The 17031-nt window shown below is 42.2% G+C and overlaps 1 protein-coding gene and 1 pseudogene across 3 annotated transcripts in view; both read left to right on the plus strand.

The window, feature by feature from the left end:
- LOC126278966 (guanylate cyclase 32E) overlaps positions 1-12400 on the plus strand; it is an 829856-nt gene extending 817456 nt beyond the window's left edge. For 2 of the 3 annotated variants that reach the window (XM_049979262.1, XM_049979270.1), the window contains exons 24-25: positions 2302-2602; positions 12094-12361. In XM_049979262.1, the coding sequence (XP_049835219.1) occupies positions 2302-2589 (288 nt within the window). In that variant the 3' untranslated portion in view covers positions 2590-2602; positions 12094-12361. Of the gene's footprint in view, positions 1-2301; positions 2603-12093 lie in introns of all 3 variants that reach the window. The other variant, XM_049979279.1, reaches the window with a different exon arrangement.
- Positions 6089-6206, plus strand: LOC126287947 (5S ribosomal RNA; annotated as a pseudogene).
- Positions 12401-17031: the final 4631 nt, after the last annotated feature.

Consider the following 17031-nt stretch of genomic DNA (forward strand, 5'->3'; position numbering starts at 1 on the left):
AACATTTTGGCAGGGGATCTATAAACCATTGTAATGGAAAACACAGTCAGGGCCAGACAAATGTTCAGATGTGTGTGAATTCCTGATGGACCAAACTGCTTAGGACATCGGTCCCCAGACTTACACATTACTTAAACTAACTTAAACTAAGTTATGCTAAGAACAACACTCACAGCCATGCCCGAGGGAGGACTCGAAACTCCGGCGGGAGGGGCCTCGAAGTCCGTGACAAAACACGGGGCCACCCTGCACTGTCAGGACCACACAGCAGTGCGACAATACTGAAAAAGCAAATAAAACTTGGCAAGACAAATTAAAAAAAAAGTTAGCTAAGGTCAATCTTGCAATGATCATCCATGGAAACAAAAACGTCACTACTCGTGTATAGACAGGAAGCTAAAAGCGTCTTGTTTTAAAATGTTTCTAATCATATTATATTTTCTTCAGTACTCTACTCGCGGTGTAGTGAATGAAGTAGACAGCTGCTAGCGTTTTGCGAGCAGCTGCCAATGGTCTGCAACCATCCCGGCTCTTCAGACCACAGCATTTTCAGGCAGGGGTCTCCTCAGATGCTCTCAGATGCTGTTAACCGAGTGCGTCTTCTCCAACAGGCCGGAATATGGAATCATCGAAAACTTGTGTATACATGCACAGAAGTCCCATAGTGCAAGTCTACGAAGGATGGTTAGTTTTATGACACGTTGAGCAAAAGATGACCCAAGGTCGCTCGAGTTTACAGCGGACACAAGCTGCAGTGAGCCGTCGTCTGTCTGGTTGCTCTCGCCCTCTGAAATTCCTATAAAACTGATTAAACCTTTGCTCAATTTTCCAGCTGAGACTCTTCCTATGTTTCCCAATATGCGAGGAAACATGAACTCATCCCCAGTCCTTAACTATGACGATATACATGCGCATGGCAGAGCATTATGCACACTGTTCTGCACTATACGCCAGTTCAGAGAAGAGATTCAGAAAATTTCCATCTTGTCTTTCTAATAGCCGAACTGTCTCCCCATCCGGGTTCTTTCGTTCTCCACTTCATAGCTTTTTTCGACCAATAGGAGCGTTCCTCTTATTTTTCGGAAACTCTCTCTACCAATCGCAAGGGTCCCACCATTAAACTGCGTCAAAACTTCGGCACTTTACTCCTTGACAGGCCGGACGAGGTGGCCGAGCGGTTCTAGGCGCTACAGCCAGGAGCTGCACAACCTCTACGGTCGCAGGTTCGAATCCTGCCTCGGGCATGGATGTGTGTGATGTTCTTAGGTTAGTTAAGTTTAAGTGGTTCTAAGAGTTAGGGGACTGATGACCTCAGAAGTCCCATAGTGCGCAGAGCCATTTACTCCTTGACAGTGCGTTTCCGCCAATCAGACGTTTTGTGCCCACTCCAGACGCCTAAAACGTTACATGTGTCCAACACGTGTGTACCACTTGCATTTCACGTTATCAAATGCGTCACTGGTTTTGTTCATATCTTTGGAATTCGGAAACACTGTTTTCTAAAGCTTTCTCCGTCCTCCTCCTGGTGGCCCGGCCCGTTACTCTCTCTCCCGTCTGAGTCACCTAGTCAGTTGGTCGTTGACTGTCGCCTGGGACGACTCTTAGGTGGTCCCCGTGGTGCCTTCTGTAGCGTGGCATTCGCCTCTGCCCACCATTGCTCCAAAACCAAAACGTTTCGTTTTGCTGCTTGTTCAACCTTCTGCTCATAGACACGCATTATACAGGATTGGTGGGTAAATACCACCGATTGTGTGTCATCTCTTTTTGCATTACATACTGATAGACAAATTTGCTCAACTGCCGAATTAAGTTAGGTGTCATATTCACCTTCCCATTGTGATGCATAAAGTTCTTATGTAAGGTGCGAAACTGAACATTTATTCTTCCGTCTTACACTAGTTCTCTTGGTATTCCACGAGAGCGATTCTATCCAGTGGAATTCTACGAAAGTAGTGGCCCATCGCATGTCTCGTTTCTTGCTGTATTGGAGAATGATCATGTGCTTTTGTATCTGTTCAGCGGAGGATCTCCATCCTCTGACCACTGCTTAATAATCTGCCAACTCATTGCCAGCTATCTCATAACGTTTCGTTCGAGGATCTTGGCTAAAAATTGTTATATGACTGTAAGGAGTTACTGTGGTCTCGTATGCTTCCTTTTGTGAATTGGGTGGATAACTGCTGAACCCTAGTCATCTAGAAGTTCCCTCCTAGGCTGTACGTCGAGGATTACTGTACTTATGTGCCAGTGTTTATTTTCTCCGATTAGTTTCAGCGTTTCTGATATAGTGTCCATTTATAGGTGATTGCGGACCAGAGCCCGTGCAAGAGCAGCAAGGACAGCAGCTCGTCGTGCCCGTGTATCGAGAACTGCTGCGGCGGCGAAGGCGGAGGAGACGGAGTCGGCGGCGGCGGTGGGGGCGGCTTCCCGCCGGACCGCAACCACAGCGAGCCGGCGCTGCTGCTGCACTACGGCGCGGGGGCGGAAGCGGAGGCGGAGGCGCAGCGGCCGCTGCTCACAGGCGCCGCCGACGGCCTCAGCGACAGCCAGAGTGACGCTGACACCGACGACGGGGAGACGCCCGTCTAGCGGACCCCTAACGGTAAGTAATCTGTTGCCCACCATTAATTCGATGCTTTCGTCGCCACCTGTTAACATATTGGCTGTCAGCTTTGGTCTCGGTGCCCTTGGCTGACGTTTGTTTCACAGCCGTTCTTATGTTACGCCAGCACGACTGATTGGCACTGTCATACGTCCACCTATCACTGCCCAGTCCGCCACCAGCAGTGGAGGGTGAAACCTTGACATTGCCGGCCAATCGTAATGGCGAAAGGTTAGAAACATCGCCCAAGCAAAGACCCCGAGGCAAAAGCATTGACCTTGCTTGAACTCTTAACGAGTACCCACTATAACCTCAGAAACAGCAAAGTTCGGGCCGTGTAATATCTTATTGAGATAGCAAAGTGTCCGATATTCTCTCCAGCAAGTATATACAGCATGGTAAACTGAAGACGCATTTCTGTCTGCATTTCTGTGTTATACACTTTCGGACTACAATAACTGTTACAGAACGGCGCCTCTGGATACTTCCAAATATTTCTGATCATCACCCGTGGCTACAAATGGCACCTCGCAGGAACTCCTAAGAGGACTAAAGCAATTAATTCTGAACGACATCGTGAAGCAAAACGAAATTTCACTCTGCAGCAAAGTGTGCGCCGATTTGAAACTTCCTGGCAGATGAAAACTATGTACCGGACTGGGACACGAGCTTTGGCCCTTTGCCGTTCGTGGCCAGTTGCTCAACGATTTTTTTTAATCTCATTTTGTTCGCTTTTGTTCCTTGCATCTGCTCGGGGCGGACGTCGTAAGGCGTCCGATTAAGTTCGTTGTTGATCGATTAACTCAGTTTTTTTGTTTTTTTTACAGAGGACAGCTAACCCTCTGACCGAACACGCTGAGCTACCGTGCCGGCTCGATTGAGTTATCCAGTTACCCAGATTCATGCGAGCGTCATCAGACGTGCTTGGATGCATTAGACGCAAGAGCACTAGCTCGCGAATGGCATAGATCCCAAGTTCAAGTACCGCAAACACTCTAACCCTCCGTGGCTAAGTCATTTCTCCGCTTTATCCATTCGTCCAGGAGCACTGTATAAGAAATGAGGTATTCACTGGCAAGTGGTGAGTCGTTGCTGGATAACTGATTCGGTACACGACTTGCCTACAAAAGGCAATCGTCGAGGTTCGAGTCCCGCTCATATCTGTTATCACCGTGGTTACAGTTCATACAATAAGCTCTGAAAAAGATTTTACGAATTCTATTACCACTGAAGAGTAGCTGAAAGTTAATCGTCTTCATGATGAATACATATCCATTAGAATAATGTAGCAAATTTTTAGACGACGTATTTAAGCTATGAGCGTGTACTGGTGCGTATTTCATATATGCAAAGAAACCAAAGAATGGATGTCCACTATCTGTCTCAGTTGGAGGCTCATGGATTGCCCTGCAGTTATCAAAGTCGGGCCTAGTTTCAGAGCTCCAGTAGTAGCTTTAACGAGAAACAAAACTTTGTGTTCTTATGGCAAGCAGATTAGAAGAGTATCACAAGTTGATGTTGTTGTTGAGGTCTTCAGTCCTGAGACTGGTTTGATGCAGCTCTCCATGCTACTCTATCCTGTGCACGCTTCTTCATCTTCCAGTACTTACTGCAACTTACATCCTTCTGAATCTGCTTATGTATTCATCTCTTGGTCTCCCTCTACGATTTTTATCCTCCACGTTAGCATCGAATGCTAAATTTGTGATCCCTTGATGCCTCAGAACATGTCCTACCAGCCGGTCCCTTCGTCTTGTCAAGTTGTGCCACAAACTCCTCTTCTCCCCAATTCTATTCAATACCTCATCATTAGTTACGTGATCTACCCATCTAATCTTCAGCATTCTTATGTAGCACCACATTTCGAAAGCTTCTATTCTCTTCTTGTCTAAACTATTTATCGTCCACGTTTCACTTCCATACAAGGCTACACTCCATACAAATACTTTCAGAAACGACTTCCTGACACTTAAATCTATACGCGATGTTAACAAATTTCTCTTCTTCAGAAACGCTTTCCTTGCCATTGCCAGTCTACATTTTATATCCTCTCTACTTCGACCATCATCAGTTATTTTGCTCCCCAAATAGCAAAATTCCTTTACTACTGTAAGCGTCTCATTTCCTAATATAATTCCCTCAGCATCACCCGACTTAATTCGACTACATTCCATTATCCTCGTTTTGCTTTTGTTGATGTTCATCTTATATCCTCCTTTCAAGACACTGTTCATTCCGTTCAACTGCTCTTCCAAGTACTTTGCTGTCTCTGACAGTGAACCTCAAAGTTTTTATTTCTTCTCCATTGATTTTAATACCTGTTCCGAATTTTTCTTTTGTTTCCTTTACTGCTTGCGCAATATACAGATTGAATAACATCTGGGATAGACTACAACCCTGTCACACTCCCTTCCCAACCGTTGCTTCCCTTTCATGTCCCTCGACTCTTATAACTGCCATTTGGTTTCTGTACAAATTGTAAATAGCCTTTCGCTCCCTGTATTTTACCCCTGCCACCTTTAGAATTTGAAAGAGAATATTCCACTCAACATTGTCAAAAGCTTTCTCTACAAATGCTAGAAACATAGGTTTGCCTTTTCTTAATCTTTCTTCTAAGATAAGTCGTAAGGTCAGTATTGCCTCACGCGTTCCAATATTTCTACGGAATCAAAACTGATCTTCCCCAAGGTCGGCTTCTACTAGTTTTTCCATTCGTCTGTAAAGAATTCGCCTTGATAGTTAGTATAAAACTACGGACCAGCTGAGCGAATCGAAAGTAGGGCAGTCATTCGTTGCTAAAATTACGCTGGGAACCTATGAAATACGACTAAGTTACTGGGAAGCGCAACTTCAGAACACCGTCGTGGTGTGTCTTCGGAGTCTTAAACAGAACACCATGCCAGCCCGGCAGTCAGTGATTTCAACTCCTGATGGTGATGATGATGGAGGAGACAGTTGTCGAGAGATCGAGTGTTTTACTCGAAATGATGCGGCTTGTAAACTGAGAAGATTCGTTATAACTTTGTGGTACCATTACCTAGCCTAAAGCGAAGCAGGCCGTAATCTGACAGACATTGAATTATCTTTTCCATTCTTCTGTGTATCATTGTCGCCAGCGACTAGTACGTATGTACCTACATCAATATACACAATTATGCTCTGCACGACACCATACAGTGTGTTGACGAGGTACTTAGTAATAGTGCTAGCCAATCCGCTTCCTGATCCCCTCGAAAATGGAGAGAGGAAAAACCGTCTGTGTATGCTTCCGTAGGAACCCTCATTTCTCTTAGTGTCTTTTTCATAGGTGAGACGTATGTTAGTGGCAGTAAGATTGTTCTGCTATCTGTCGCAATTGTGATTGGCGAGGAGAATGTCTTCTTCCCTTCAGAAAAGAATCTAGCAGGATGCCTCTGGAATGCCTTCGTGTCTTCTTTCAGTTTGGCCTGGTCTAATGTTATTTACAATATGTAAGGTGTCACTCTTGCCAACGGCCTTGCCGCAGTGGTAACTCTGGTTCCCGTCAGATCACCAAAGTTAAGCGCTGCCGGGCTGGGCTAGCACTTAGATGGGTGACCATCCGGTCTGCCGAGCGCTGTTGGCAAGCGGGGTGCACTCAGCCCTTGTGAGGCAAACTGAGGAGCTACTTGATTGAGAAGTAGCGGCTCTGGTCTCTGAAGCTGACATACGGCCGGGAGAGCGGTGTGCTGACCACTTGCCCCTCCATATCCGCATCCAGTGACGCCTATGGACTGAGGATGACACGGCGGCCAGTCGGTACCTTTGGGCCTTCATGGCCTGTGCGGGAGGGGTTTAGTTTAGGGTATCTCTCTTAAAAGTCGTCAGGCGCATTTCCTCTGGTGTTTTGGCGAATAATTACTATTTCGTTTTTGCAATGTGCAACTGGATTCATCCCAAGCAAGTCGTGCTAATGCCGTCTTCCATGTGACGCCCAGCGTCGATGGAAAGCGTCGTTTTGTTTTCCGTTATACAAGATTATTTTTACAGCGGAAGTTTACGTGTCTGTTCTATAGAACGGTCTAAAATAAATCAAGTGTGATATTCATTTTATCGGTATGTATTAATAGGGGCAGGAATACAAGAAGTACTCCAGTACTCCAGCATCGACTGAGCAGCGCTACTGCTTTGCAGTAGCAGTCACCATGAGCCAGAGCGGTGTTATTGCTACTAGAGTAATAGTTTTCTTTGCGTTTTACTGCTCCCGTTAACACCTGTTCATAACATGAATATCGGACGGGAGTAATTAGATACCACTCTATGGAATTATCACGTAAATATCCGTTTCAAAAATTGTTTTGTTTGTGATGGGAAACAAACCAACACTTCCTGTCTACATAAAACATCGAATTATAGACGTGATGAACAGTATTTGTTTCGGCTGGCTGAATCGACACATAGACTCGCCAGGGTAGCCGAGCGCGCTAACGTGCTGCTTCCTGGACTCAGGTAGGCGCGTAGGCCCGGATCGAATCCGCAGATTAACGGCTAGGGCCGATGTGCCGGCCAGCCTGGATGTGGTTTTCAGGCAGTTTTCTACATCCCGCAAGGTGAATACCGGGCTGGTCCCCACGTTCCGCCTCAGCTAGACGCTTCGCAGACATTTGAAACACGTCCGCACTATTTCACGATTTACACTCGATGCAGACAGTTGGGGTACACTGAGTCCGTCCTGGGGGGAGTACGGGGTGGCGGCAGGAAGGGAATCCGGCCATCCCTAACACTAACAGTGTCAAATCCGTTGTATCCACGCCGGCCCTGCGACCGCTATGGGACTATGGCGTAAGCAAAAGAAAGAAAGAAAGGACTGAATCAACACATAGCAAACACTAAATCACAAATATTTGTCGAAACACCAGAAAAAAATGCGCTTCACGGTTCTTAGGAGAGGTATATATAGAGGGTGGTCAGAAACAGTGTGAAAAACTTGTGAGGATTTTCCAGAGCAGATTGTGCTGGGAGATATACGCTGAGAAAAAAATTCAACAACATTGATACATTGCCCAGATTTTGAGTTTTTTAGCATTGAGGTTAGCCAATCAGGTTGTTGCGCTCGCAAATTCATGTACTTGCACGAACTAAAATGTGATAATGTAAGAGCATCTGTGGGTTCTTCAGTTACAAATTTGTTCAAATGCTCTTTACCAATTAAAATGTGTCCATTTTGTGAGTGTTAAACTTAAGGCAGGAGAGAAAAAGCTGCTTTTGTTCGATTTGAGGAAACCAAATGTAGAAAAAGTTTGACAACACTCCCTGGCGCGCTGCTTGAATTTGCGCGCTTGAAGACCTGATTGCCTAACTTCAGTGCTAAGTAAATCGGAAACAGCGCAATATTTCGAATCTCTTTTCTTCACTGTTAATTCTCAGCACAATCTCCCCTGCAAAACCCTTACAGGCCTTACAGACTGTTTCTCGCTATTCATAACTAGTCCTTGCGCAGAATTGCGATTACAAGAAACATTTAGGAGTCCGTTGCTTCTGATTGTTTTTCAGCTCTGCGGTCAGGGCTCGGCTTTAAGAACGAAATGCAGATCCTGAGTTGCCTTGTAGACAACAGTTCGTATTGGAGAGGTTGACTAAGTTACGTGATTAAGTGTGATCTTCCCCTTTGATCGCCAGATGGGTTGTACTAACAATGAGCAGTTGTTGGGTACTCGTACGTCTCTCAAAGATGAAAATAAAATGTGCAAGTGCAAATGAGACAATCAGGAACTGCTGGCCTCTCATTCAATACTTGAAAAATTCATCATATTTTTTAAATAAACACTAGTGCAATGCAACTTTAGGCAGCATGCCCTGGGATCACAGTTGCTATAGTAATTGTGTATAAAGGACCATTTTTGATGACTGCAGGTGGGATGCTGTTCGGACAACAAGTTGATGCACAACTGTACAGCCCCAGATGAATGACGTAAATCTCTGTGGTTTTTTAGTTCACTTTATAGCTTTCGTATGTTTGAACGTAATAAATTTCTCTTTTGCGATATTTTAGCTGCACTGAAAATGGATTTCTGATACCGAGAAATCAGTAGGCAAACTAGACGTGTTATTTAGTTGCTATATGCGACTTTTATATATATTTATTTACGGATGTATGTGAAAGCTCTCGAATAAAATGTAATATCGTATCCAGTAATGTTTCAAACGTTGCTGGTCGGTAGAGTGCCAGTGAACTTCATGATAGGAAGCTCCTGCAGCCATTGAAAACAACGATCTAAATCTTATGTCAAGTGCAGTGTTATTGTCAGTCCACCTGCAAGCTGTGTGTGCAACGCGAGTGATAAGCCTCTTGTTTTTCCGTATCGAAGCCGTTATTGCTGTAATTTTCTGGAGCAGTAAATCTGTCAGAAGTTGCGATACAGCAAGTATATAGTACTTTGTGAATTACAGTGCTATCGACGCCGATGAAGTATAGTAAAAGAGATCTAAGAAATCTCAGAGCTAGTTCACGTCATTTTGCTACTTCAGAGAATGCTGGGTGTGGCCACCATGTAGTTTTCAACTCGTCGTATTTTGCTTACCATATACAGCCTGCCCCAAACCTTTACCGTCAAAATTTCCGTACAGGATCCTAAACTGAGTATTTTGACGTACAAAGCATATGGCCGGAAATGAATAAATAGTTTCCCCTTTTTTTTCTTTTTGACGTAAACAACTTACAGGTTGTTGCAGAAACATAAGCCCATTCAGGAACTGGTGAGAGCGATGACCTGTATTCCGTACTCACACGGAACGTGAAAACATTCTTGAACGGCGAGCTGGATCAGTTTTGTAGCGTCGCAACGTGTAATTTGACGTTCCAGAGCATTCCGAAGCGTGAAACGCTAAGACATGCCAGATTTATGCGTTGTGGGGAAGCATATGGTAAATGATACGCATTATTCCTTTCTACGTTAGAAGCAGAACTTGTGAGACGACAAACTGGATTACATCATTCACAGCTGAAGCCTACGGTTGGTTTTTGTGTTGTAACTCAGGTCCAATCAATATATGCTATTTCAGAACGCCAGCTGACGGAAGATCTTTCGAAAATACGTCGTAATTCGTACGATTTGTTATAATAAAATTACGGGAAACGTCCTACTGGTATTTAAAGAATTTTCGTGTTATAACCTAGGTGTTATGAAAGTAAGTCATTTCAAGGCAACAGTTTATTTAAAATTTGTCAAAAACATGTCGTTCTTGGTACGATTTGTTATAATTAAAAGGCAGTCACTGAAATATCGGGGATTGAAGCATTCAGGATATCGCAACATCAAATATTTAAGTGACATCAGTTCGCTTCGTGTTGTGCATAAGGTTGCAAGGATCTGACGTATAGCTGGTTTGCATACTGCTGTCTGTAAACACTGATTCATCTTCAAGTTTTCTGAAAGATTCTAGACTTACTATTTAATTTATACAAGTATGTTCTGTAAGTACATGGCTGTACTTGTTAGATTATTTTAACATACCAAGAAACACGGACTAATGGACAGCAAGAGTGCTTCCTACGTCACTGCCTGACACACATACACATATACACACACTTTCATGAAGAACAAAAGATTTAGCAGTAAGGTTGCAGCAATCATTATTTATTTATTTATTTGCTTTATTTGCAAGAGAAATTGCACTGCTTGCAGTAGAATATTTTGCGCTTTGTTGTTTCAATTAATGGAATCCACAGGTTCTAAAAATTATTACACTGAACACAAGCAGTGTACTCGCGTCGCTTTTCATAATGAAACTGTGTTACTCGCGAGCTAGATACTTCTGACAGCTGCCGTTGGAGTGCGCTGCGGTCACAAACCAGGCATGCACCAAGCCCGATGGCAACCGTATCTGCCGTGCTGCACGATCAGAAACAGTCCCGTTGAGGACTGCTTTTGGTCTTAAGTGCATACATTACAACGTAATCAATTCATATAAGTAAACAGTGGGTTCAGAAATGTTTCGTTCCAATGTCTGCACACGTTTTTTTTTTTTTATCAGAAGTATTTAACTACTGCTTTTCCCAGAACTATTCACAATATATTGTTGGAAGTGTACATTGCACGAGCGAGTTAACGGGTGCTAATCGATGAAGCTTTTCCCACACGGTACATCACCCTCTCGTAAAATACTGTTGGTAAACAATTTTCTGCCGGTTCTCTGCGACTTGAACGACCCAAACTTTCTAGGTTTTAGGGTTCTGTGCTTCATTCTGGAACAACGGAACCCTTATAGGACCAATTTGTTGTCCGTTTGTCTGTCTGTTAAATTTTCTCACGATCGGGTAGACGCATCAGGTTCAAATTAATTTCACTCATTAATGTCCGTGGTTCTTTGGGGGTGTAATCAAAATATACGGCCATTTATGTCACATATTTTTATAATCCCAAACTCACTCAGTAAAGCTATAGGATACTTCTCGTTGGCCAAGAAACATGAATTTTGGCAACACGCACAATTACAAGCTACAAATAACGGGAAAAGCAGAGTTTTGTTAATTTGTAATTATATCATACGAAAGGAACATTTTGTTATCATTTTTTATTCATCTGTCTGTCTGTCCGTTTGTCAAGACTCCTTCTCTGGAACAGGTTGGCGTATCAAGTTCAGAGTTATGTTACTAAAGTCTGTGATCTCTTTGCGGTGTAAAATATTTACGCTTGTAAGACAGTTCAGTCATGATACTTGGCCATTTATGTCAACCCGCTGAACCAACTCATCGAAACCCACAGGGTACTTCCCGTAGACCTGGAATCGTGAAATTAATAAGAAGCAATGTTTCACAGCGCAGGTAAAGAAAAATAATCCGAAAATTGTTAATTCGTAATTGTATAGCACGAAAAAATATTTCTGGTCCTTTTTCTATTCCTCTACCTGTTTGTCTGTCCGTCTTTTTATCGCGAATATGTTGGTGTATCAAATTCAAGTTTGTGTCACTTAATAAGGCGTATGGTCCCTTGGAGGTGTAAGAAATGTAAAGTTCTAAGTCTATGTAATCAAAAGACACAGCCACTTATGTAACATAATCTGATACTAGCAAACTCACTCATCAAAAGATATAGGGTACTTTCCGATGACGTAGAGCCATGAAATTTTCAAGAAGCAGGGTTTCACAGCATACGTAAAGAAAAGCTGTGGAAATTGTTGAATTTTATTTATACCATATAAAAAATTTCTTTTTGCCATTAGATCATACATTGCTTTCACCATTGGTCCAAAGCATAATAGACGAACATTACTGTATGCAAACATAGAATCTAAACTGTAGTCATGTTTTGGTACGTCAATACAAGATATTTTATTAAATCCTCTATATCCACATATATAAACTGAGGTCAACTGCTCCCTTCTTTTTGAATGTTCTGGCTATTCTGGGGAACTACTGCCAATATCTATATCGAGTGTCACATCATGCTACACAATATTTTTAACGTTTCTCTGCAAATACCCGTATAGAGTAATTTTTCTCGTACAGCACAGGCATCATTTCTTGTTTCCAGGAGCAACGAACTTCCAGACCGCAGGTGACTTACGTTCCAGACGAGCTGCATGGGGAGAAGCAGAGCTGTCCTCCGTCGAAGGCGATGGACTGCCACTGAACTGCTTCAAATAAACCTGGACTACTATCTCCCGCGGCTGGTCTTGAGAGCAGGTTCGAGGAAGAACACACCAAAGAGGAGTATTTTTGTAACCAAAGAAAAATTTGCGCACAGAGATGGTATGGGATGAGAGTAAATTAATTGTGCTTTTGCACCTTATTTATTTGTATATACATGTAATTCACCATGAATAAATAAATATAATTAATGTATTTGTCTTGTTTTTATACACATTACACTATTGTACTCGGTTTCATTACAAACTGAGCAAAACACTCTCGAAGTAAAAAAAAAGAGCTTATTCAGAAGCTCTCATTCAAAACAACAAATTAAATATGAAAATATTTAATTGCTGATAAGTTATCTCCGAAAACAGTAGCTAATTTCTTGCGAGCTGCACACACAATTGGCGTTGTCGATAGACGAGGGATAACACACGTGATACGGATTCATAAATTAAAAGAACCTTTATAACAAACAGACTACATAATTGTACAAAATTTAAATTTATTTTAGAAATAAGTAAAGAAAGTGAAACTAAGAAATGAAATGGCAATAGAGGATTACGAAGCATAACAATGAATGGTTATATATCAAAACAATGAAAGGTGTTGTATAAGAGGTGTAAAAATATTTTACTTTCTGGGAAGAAATATTTCACAGTGTCGCTCATGCAAGGAACCCAACAAATACGAAATAGCAGCACGCATGTCCAAAAGAACATTGGATTGTACTTCTTAATAACACAAGCACAGCTGTTTCGTATTTATTCGCCAATACCAGACACCCGACTGTCAAATATATCCTTCCTGGACTAAATATACGTAATGCATTAGTGCAAGTTGTGACACATGGATGGTAACATACGGAAGCTTGAATCTGATCGTGATTCGTGCACACATAGCCGAAGTTTTTAAGGCGACAGATAGCATGAAGCGGAAAATCCAGGTTCGAATATCGTCCAGCACAGTCTGCCGTTGTTGTCATTCCAATATACAGCCGATGGTGGTTCATATTCGAAGTTGCGAATACATTTCCTGAATTTATAAAAAGCACATAGGGAAATGCGACGAAATAAACATTAAATTGGGGAAAATCTATCAGTGACGAACATGGCCGAAGAAATGAAGCAGTTACCGAGCTCCACGTCAGGAGCAGCGTACTATATTAGTTACCTGTGCAGCGAGGAAACCGGCGAAGAAACACCTGCCATGTGTTGTTTGTAAATGAAGTCAACAATTAAATGGCTGTAATAAAGTAATTTAAAAGAGATACTAAGGGAAAAAGCAAAACTCGCGTCACAATATAGGGTAGGTTAGCGAGATATGCATTGTCCCTGGAAAGAGAGACTGCAAGAGTAGAGAAAGAAAAAATTATCTAAACGAAATTATCGAAGAATTTGGTTACAGTACGTGTATGAATATCAAATACACAAGCATGAGATTAACAAGACATTTATGAAGGCAGGAACTGAGTTCAAAAATCGCAGGCTATTAAAATATGACTTGTATATTAAAGTTTTTTGGAAGAGGTATTGATAGCTGTTATCAACGCAGTCCTGTAATCTGGAATAGGCCACAATAGCTTTTCTCTCCGTCTATAGCGAGATGGTCGTCGATAGCCTATTAAACCCTTACCTTGTTTAGTCACTAACACGTTTGGTGAAGAGGTAGCGCCTAGAACTATGGTTCCAAATCTGGGAGTAATTAGCCACTGAGAGACAACATGAAATTTTCTGAAGGGTAAAAATTAACGACCCGATTGTGTTGTAGTCACGAAACTAAATTATTTTCAAAATATCACTACTATTATCACAGTTTTGTGAGAATGTAATACTGATTATACAAGTTACCAATAATTACTTTTTCTGAGTTAGTAGCATTAACCCAGTAGAGGTTACAGGTTCCTCACATAGTCCACCCATTACACACATATGTTGCGCATTGTCCTGTACGCTCCTGGGGATAAAAGTCAGGCATAAAGGTACAAGTGCTAAAGATCTCAAGAAAATATCTTATCCAAGTTGTAGATAGTACCTGCAGTCGTCAAGAAATTGCTGCACTACTCGCTTCAAAACAGAAAAATGAATTAATTGACAGCACGACACAACAGTAACTACATAAAGCTGTACACAATATTATTATTATTATTGTTATTATTATTTGGCTAGTTAGATACAAGACATAGCCGGCCGCGGTGGTCTAGCGGTTCAGGCGCTCAGTCCGGAACCTCGGGAGTGCTACGGTCGCTGGTTCGAATTCCGCCTAGGGCATGGATGTGTGTGATGTACTTAGGTTAGTTAGGTTGAAGTAGTTCTAAGTTCTAGGGGACTGATGACCACCGATGTTAAGTCCCATAGTGCTCAGAGCCATTTGAACCATACAAGACATTAACAGCCTGAAGTAGTCCAGTTTGTGCCAGTTCAGAAGTAACGACAATCGAGTGATTCAACAAACAGTAAAAATAGTGCACACAACTGAGCTTGTCTGATTTTCTGTGGGGGTTGTAGTATGCAGGTCAGGCAAGTGCCGCATTGGAGAGGAGTAATACAGGAGTAGCATGTTTTCCAGAAAGGATCTGCCCTCACTGTGGACCGTTAGCTTCCTTATCCAAGAAGGAGTTGAGGGTAGCACTCGCAATGCACTGTGGATTGCTTCATCATTCATTCTAACACACACACATACACAAATGAAAGTGTTCCAAGAAAAGTCTTATATTGCACAATTTAGCGGGTGCTAAAAGTTGGTGACAACTTGGGGAGGGGTAGCGGTGGGAGGCACTAGAAACGTCTGGTTGCACTCTGGGGTAATGGCCTAACATAGCTTGGGAACCAATGGCCTACAATAACCTGTAGAAATGCATGATATGCACTCGGTAACAGCATTCCGAATTCTTCTTAAATCTTGTATCAACGAAGTACCTGCGAGCAGTAAGTCGCAGAACTGAACTGCGTCCCATGTAGAATCACTAAACTCGTATTGTCAGTTATAACCCGGGACCATTGTTGCCAGTTATCCCGCGCCAATTGCTCTTACACTTTCCGCACTTACACAGGATGTCCTAAACCCTCAAATGTCCCAATTATACAGTGTGCAGGATCTCAAACAGCACATTTTGAGACAAACATCAAATCGTCGGAGATGAATGTTTCAGGCTGTAAAGAAGTCACATGCCTATAAACTGCTTGCGTTTGTATAATGTCGGTTTTCTCTTGTGGCCCCAAGACGATAGGGGCGCCAGGGGTGTCACAACTGTAAGATTTCTATACAGGCCGTTTCACAATTCTTAGTGGCGGCCACTTGGGGCGACAGGGACGCCCGAGTGAAAGGTTTGTATAAGTGTCTCACAGATAGTATTGAAAATTGACATTGGTGAAAATGTACGTTGGAAAACGGGCTAGTCGCCAAACCATAAGTCGCTTGTGTGAAAAAATGTTCTCGAACTGGTCCTGGTTTTCATAAGAAACAACTGCTTTCCACATCAGTGTTGGTGGCCCTATCATGAAAGACGATACACATTCATCCGTGAATCTTTCTCGGCGGAGTTTTCCACTGCTTTAAGTTCACGACAGTCGAAAGTGGAGCGACGGTTCTCTGCTTAATATTGTTCACACTGTATAATATGAAGAGATGGAATTTGATCTGTTTGTGAGGATTCCTAACAAACGTAAAATGCACACTTCGGAGAACACAGTGTCGAGAGCATTGATGGTTAGCAACTACTCACTCATCATAGTGAATGTGTGTAAATATTGGAATAAGTTCTGTCAACGGGTTACGTTGTACACTGAGGTGACTGCATCACAGAATAGCTGTATCCTTGTATACAGATTCCGGCAGTATCGCTTACACAAGGTCTAAAAGGTCAGAGCTTTGGCTTAATTGTAATTTGTACTCAGGCGATTCATGCGAAAAGGTTTCCGACGTGATTATGGCCGCACGACGGGAACTAACAGACTTCGAACGCGGAATGGTAGTTGGACAATGTTAATTATGATCCGTCTTGATTGCAAATATGTTTATTCACATGACCGGTTTCCGTTCCTCTAGAACTATCTTCAAATCTGAAATGTCAGTGATACTAATTTACTATTTTACAAATGCAAACCTTTTTCATTCTATCCGATGAACATAAAATTTACCAAAACATACCTGCAACTTTGGTTACAGGAGTGACCCGTCCACTCGCGTCAACCTTCACATGGTGCGTCACATTAAATTGGTTGACAGAATGCACGTCATTTATATTAATCGATCATACAAAAATGACAATTTTATTGTGTATTTTAATTTTGACAAGTACAGTTTTTAGCATTGACAACTACAGATTTTAATTAAGTATTTTGAGAGATAAAAGTAAATCAGAAAAATCTAATTAATGCAGTATTTGCATATGTAATGTGACAAATGTACCAGACGCCACCTGTCAGTAATAGTTTTATAATTAATATAAATGACGTGCATTCTGCAAACCAGTTTAATGTGACGCACCATGTGAAGGTTGATGTGTGTTGACAGGTTACTCCTGTAACCGAAGTTGTAGCTACGTTCTGGTACATTTGATGTTCATCGGACAGGATGACAAAGGTTTGGATTTGTGAAATAGTAAATTAGTATCATTGTCGTTTCAGATCTGAAGATGGTTCTAGAGGAACCGAAACCGGTCATGTGAATAAACATATTTGCAATCAAGATGGATTATAATTAACCTTGTATAGCCAGTGATTGCGTTTTCCCATAAGACATTAAGTCTGTTTTTGAAAAATGGTACTTGGAGATAGACGCTTGGGACACTCCATTTCTCAAATCGTTAGGGAATTCAATATTCCGAGATCCACAG

The sequence above is a fragment of the Schistocerca gregaria genome, chromosome 1 (assembly GCF_023897955.1).
Source record: "Schistocerca gregaria isolate iqSchGreg1 chromosome 1, iqSchGreg1.2, whole genome shotgun sequence".
Lineage (NCBI taxonomy): Eukaryota > Metazoa > Arthropoda > Insecta > Orthoptera > Acrididae > Schistocerca > Schistocerca gregaria.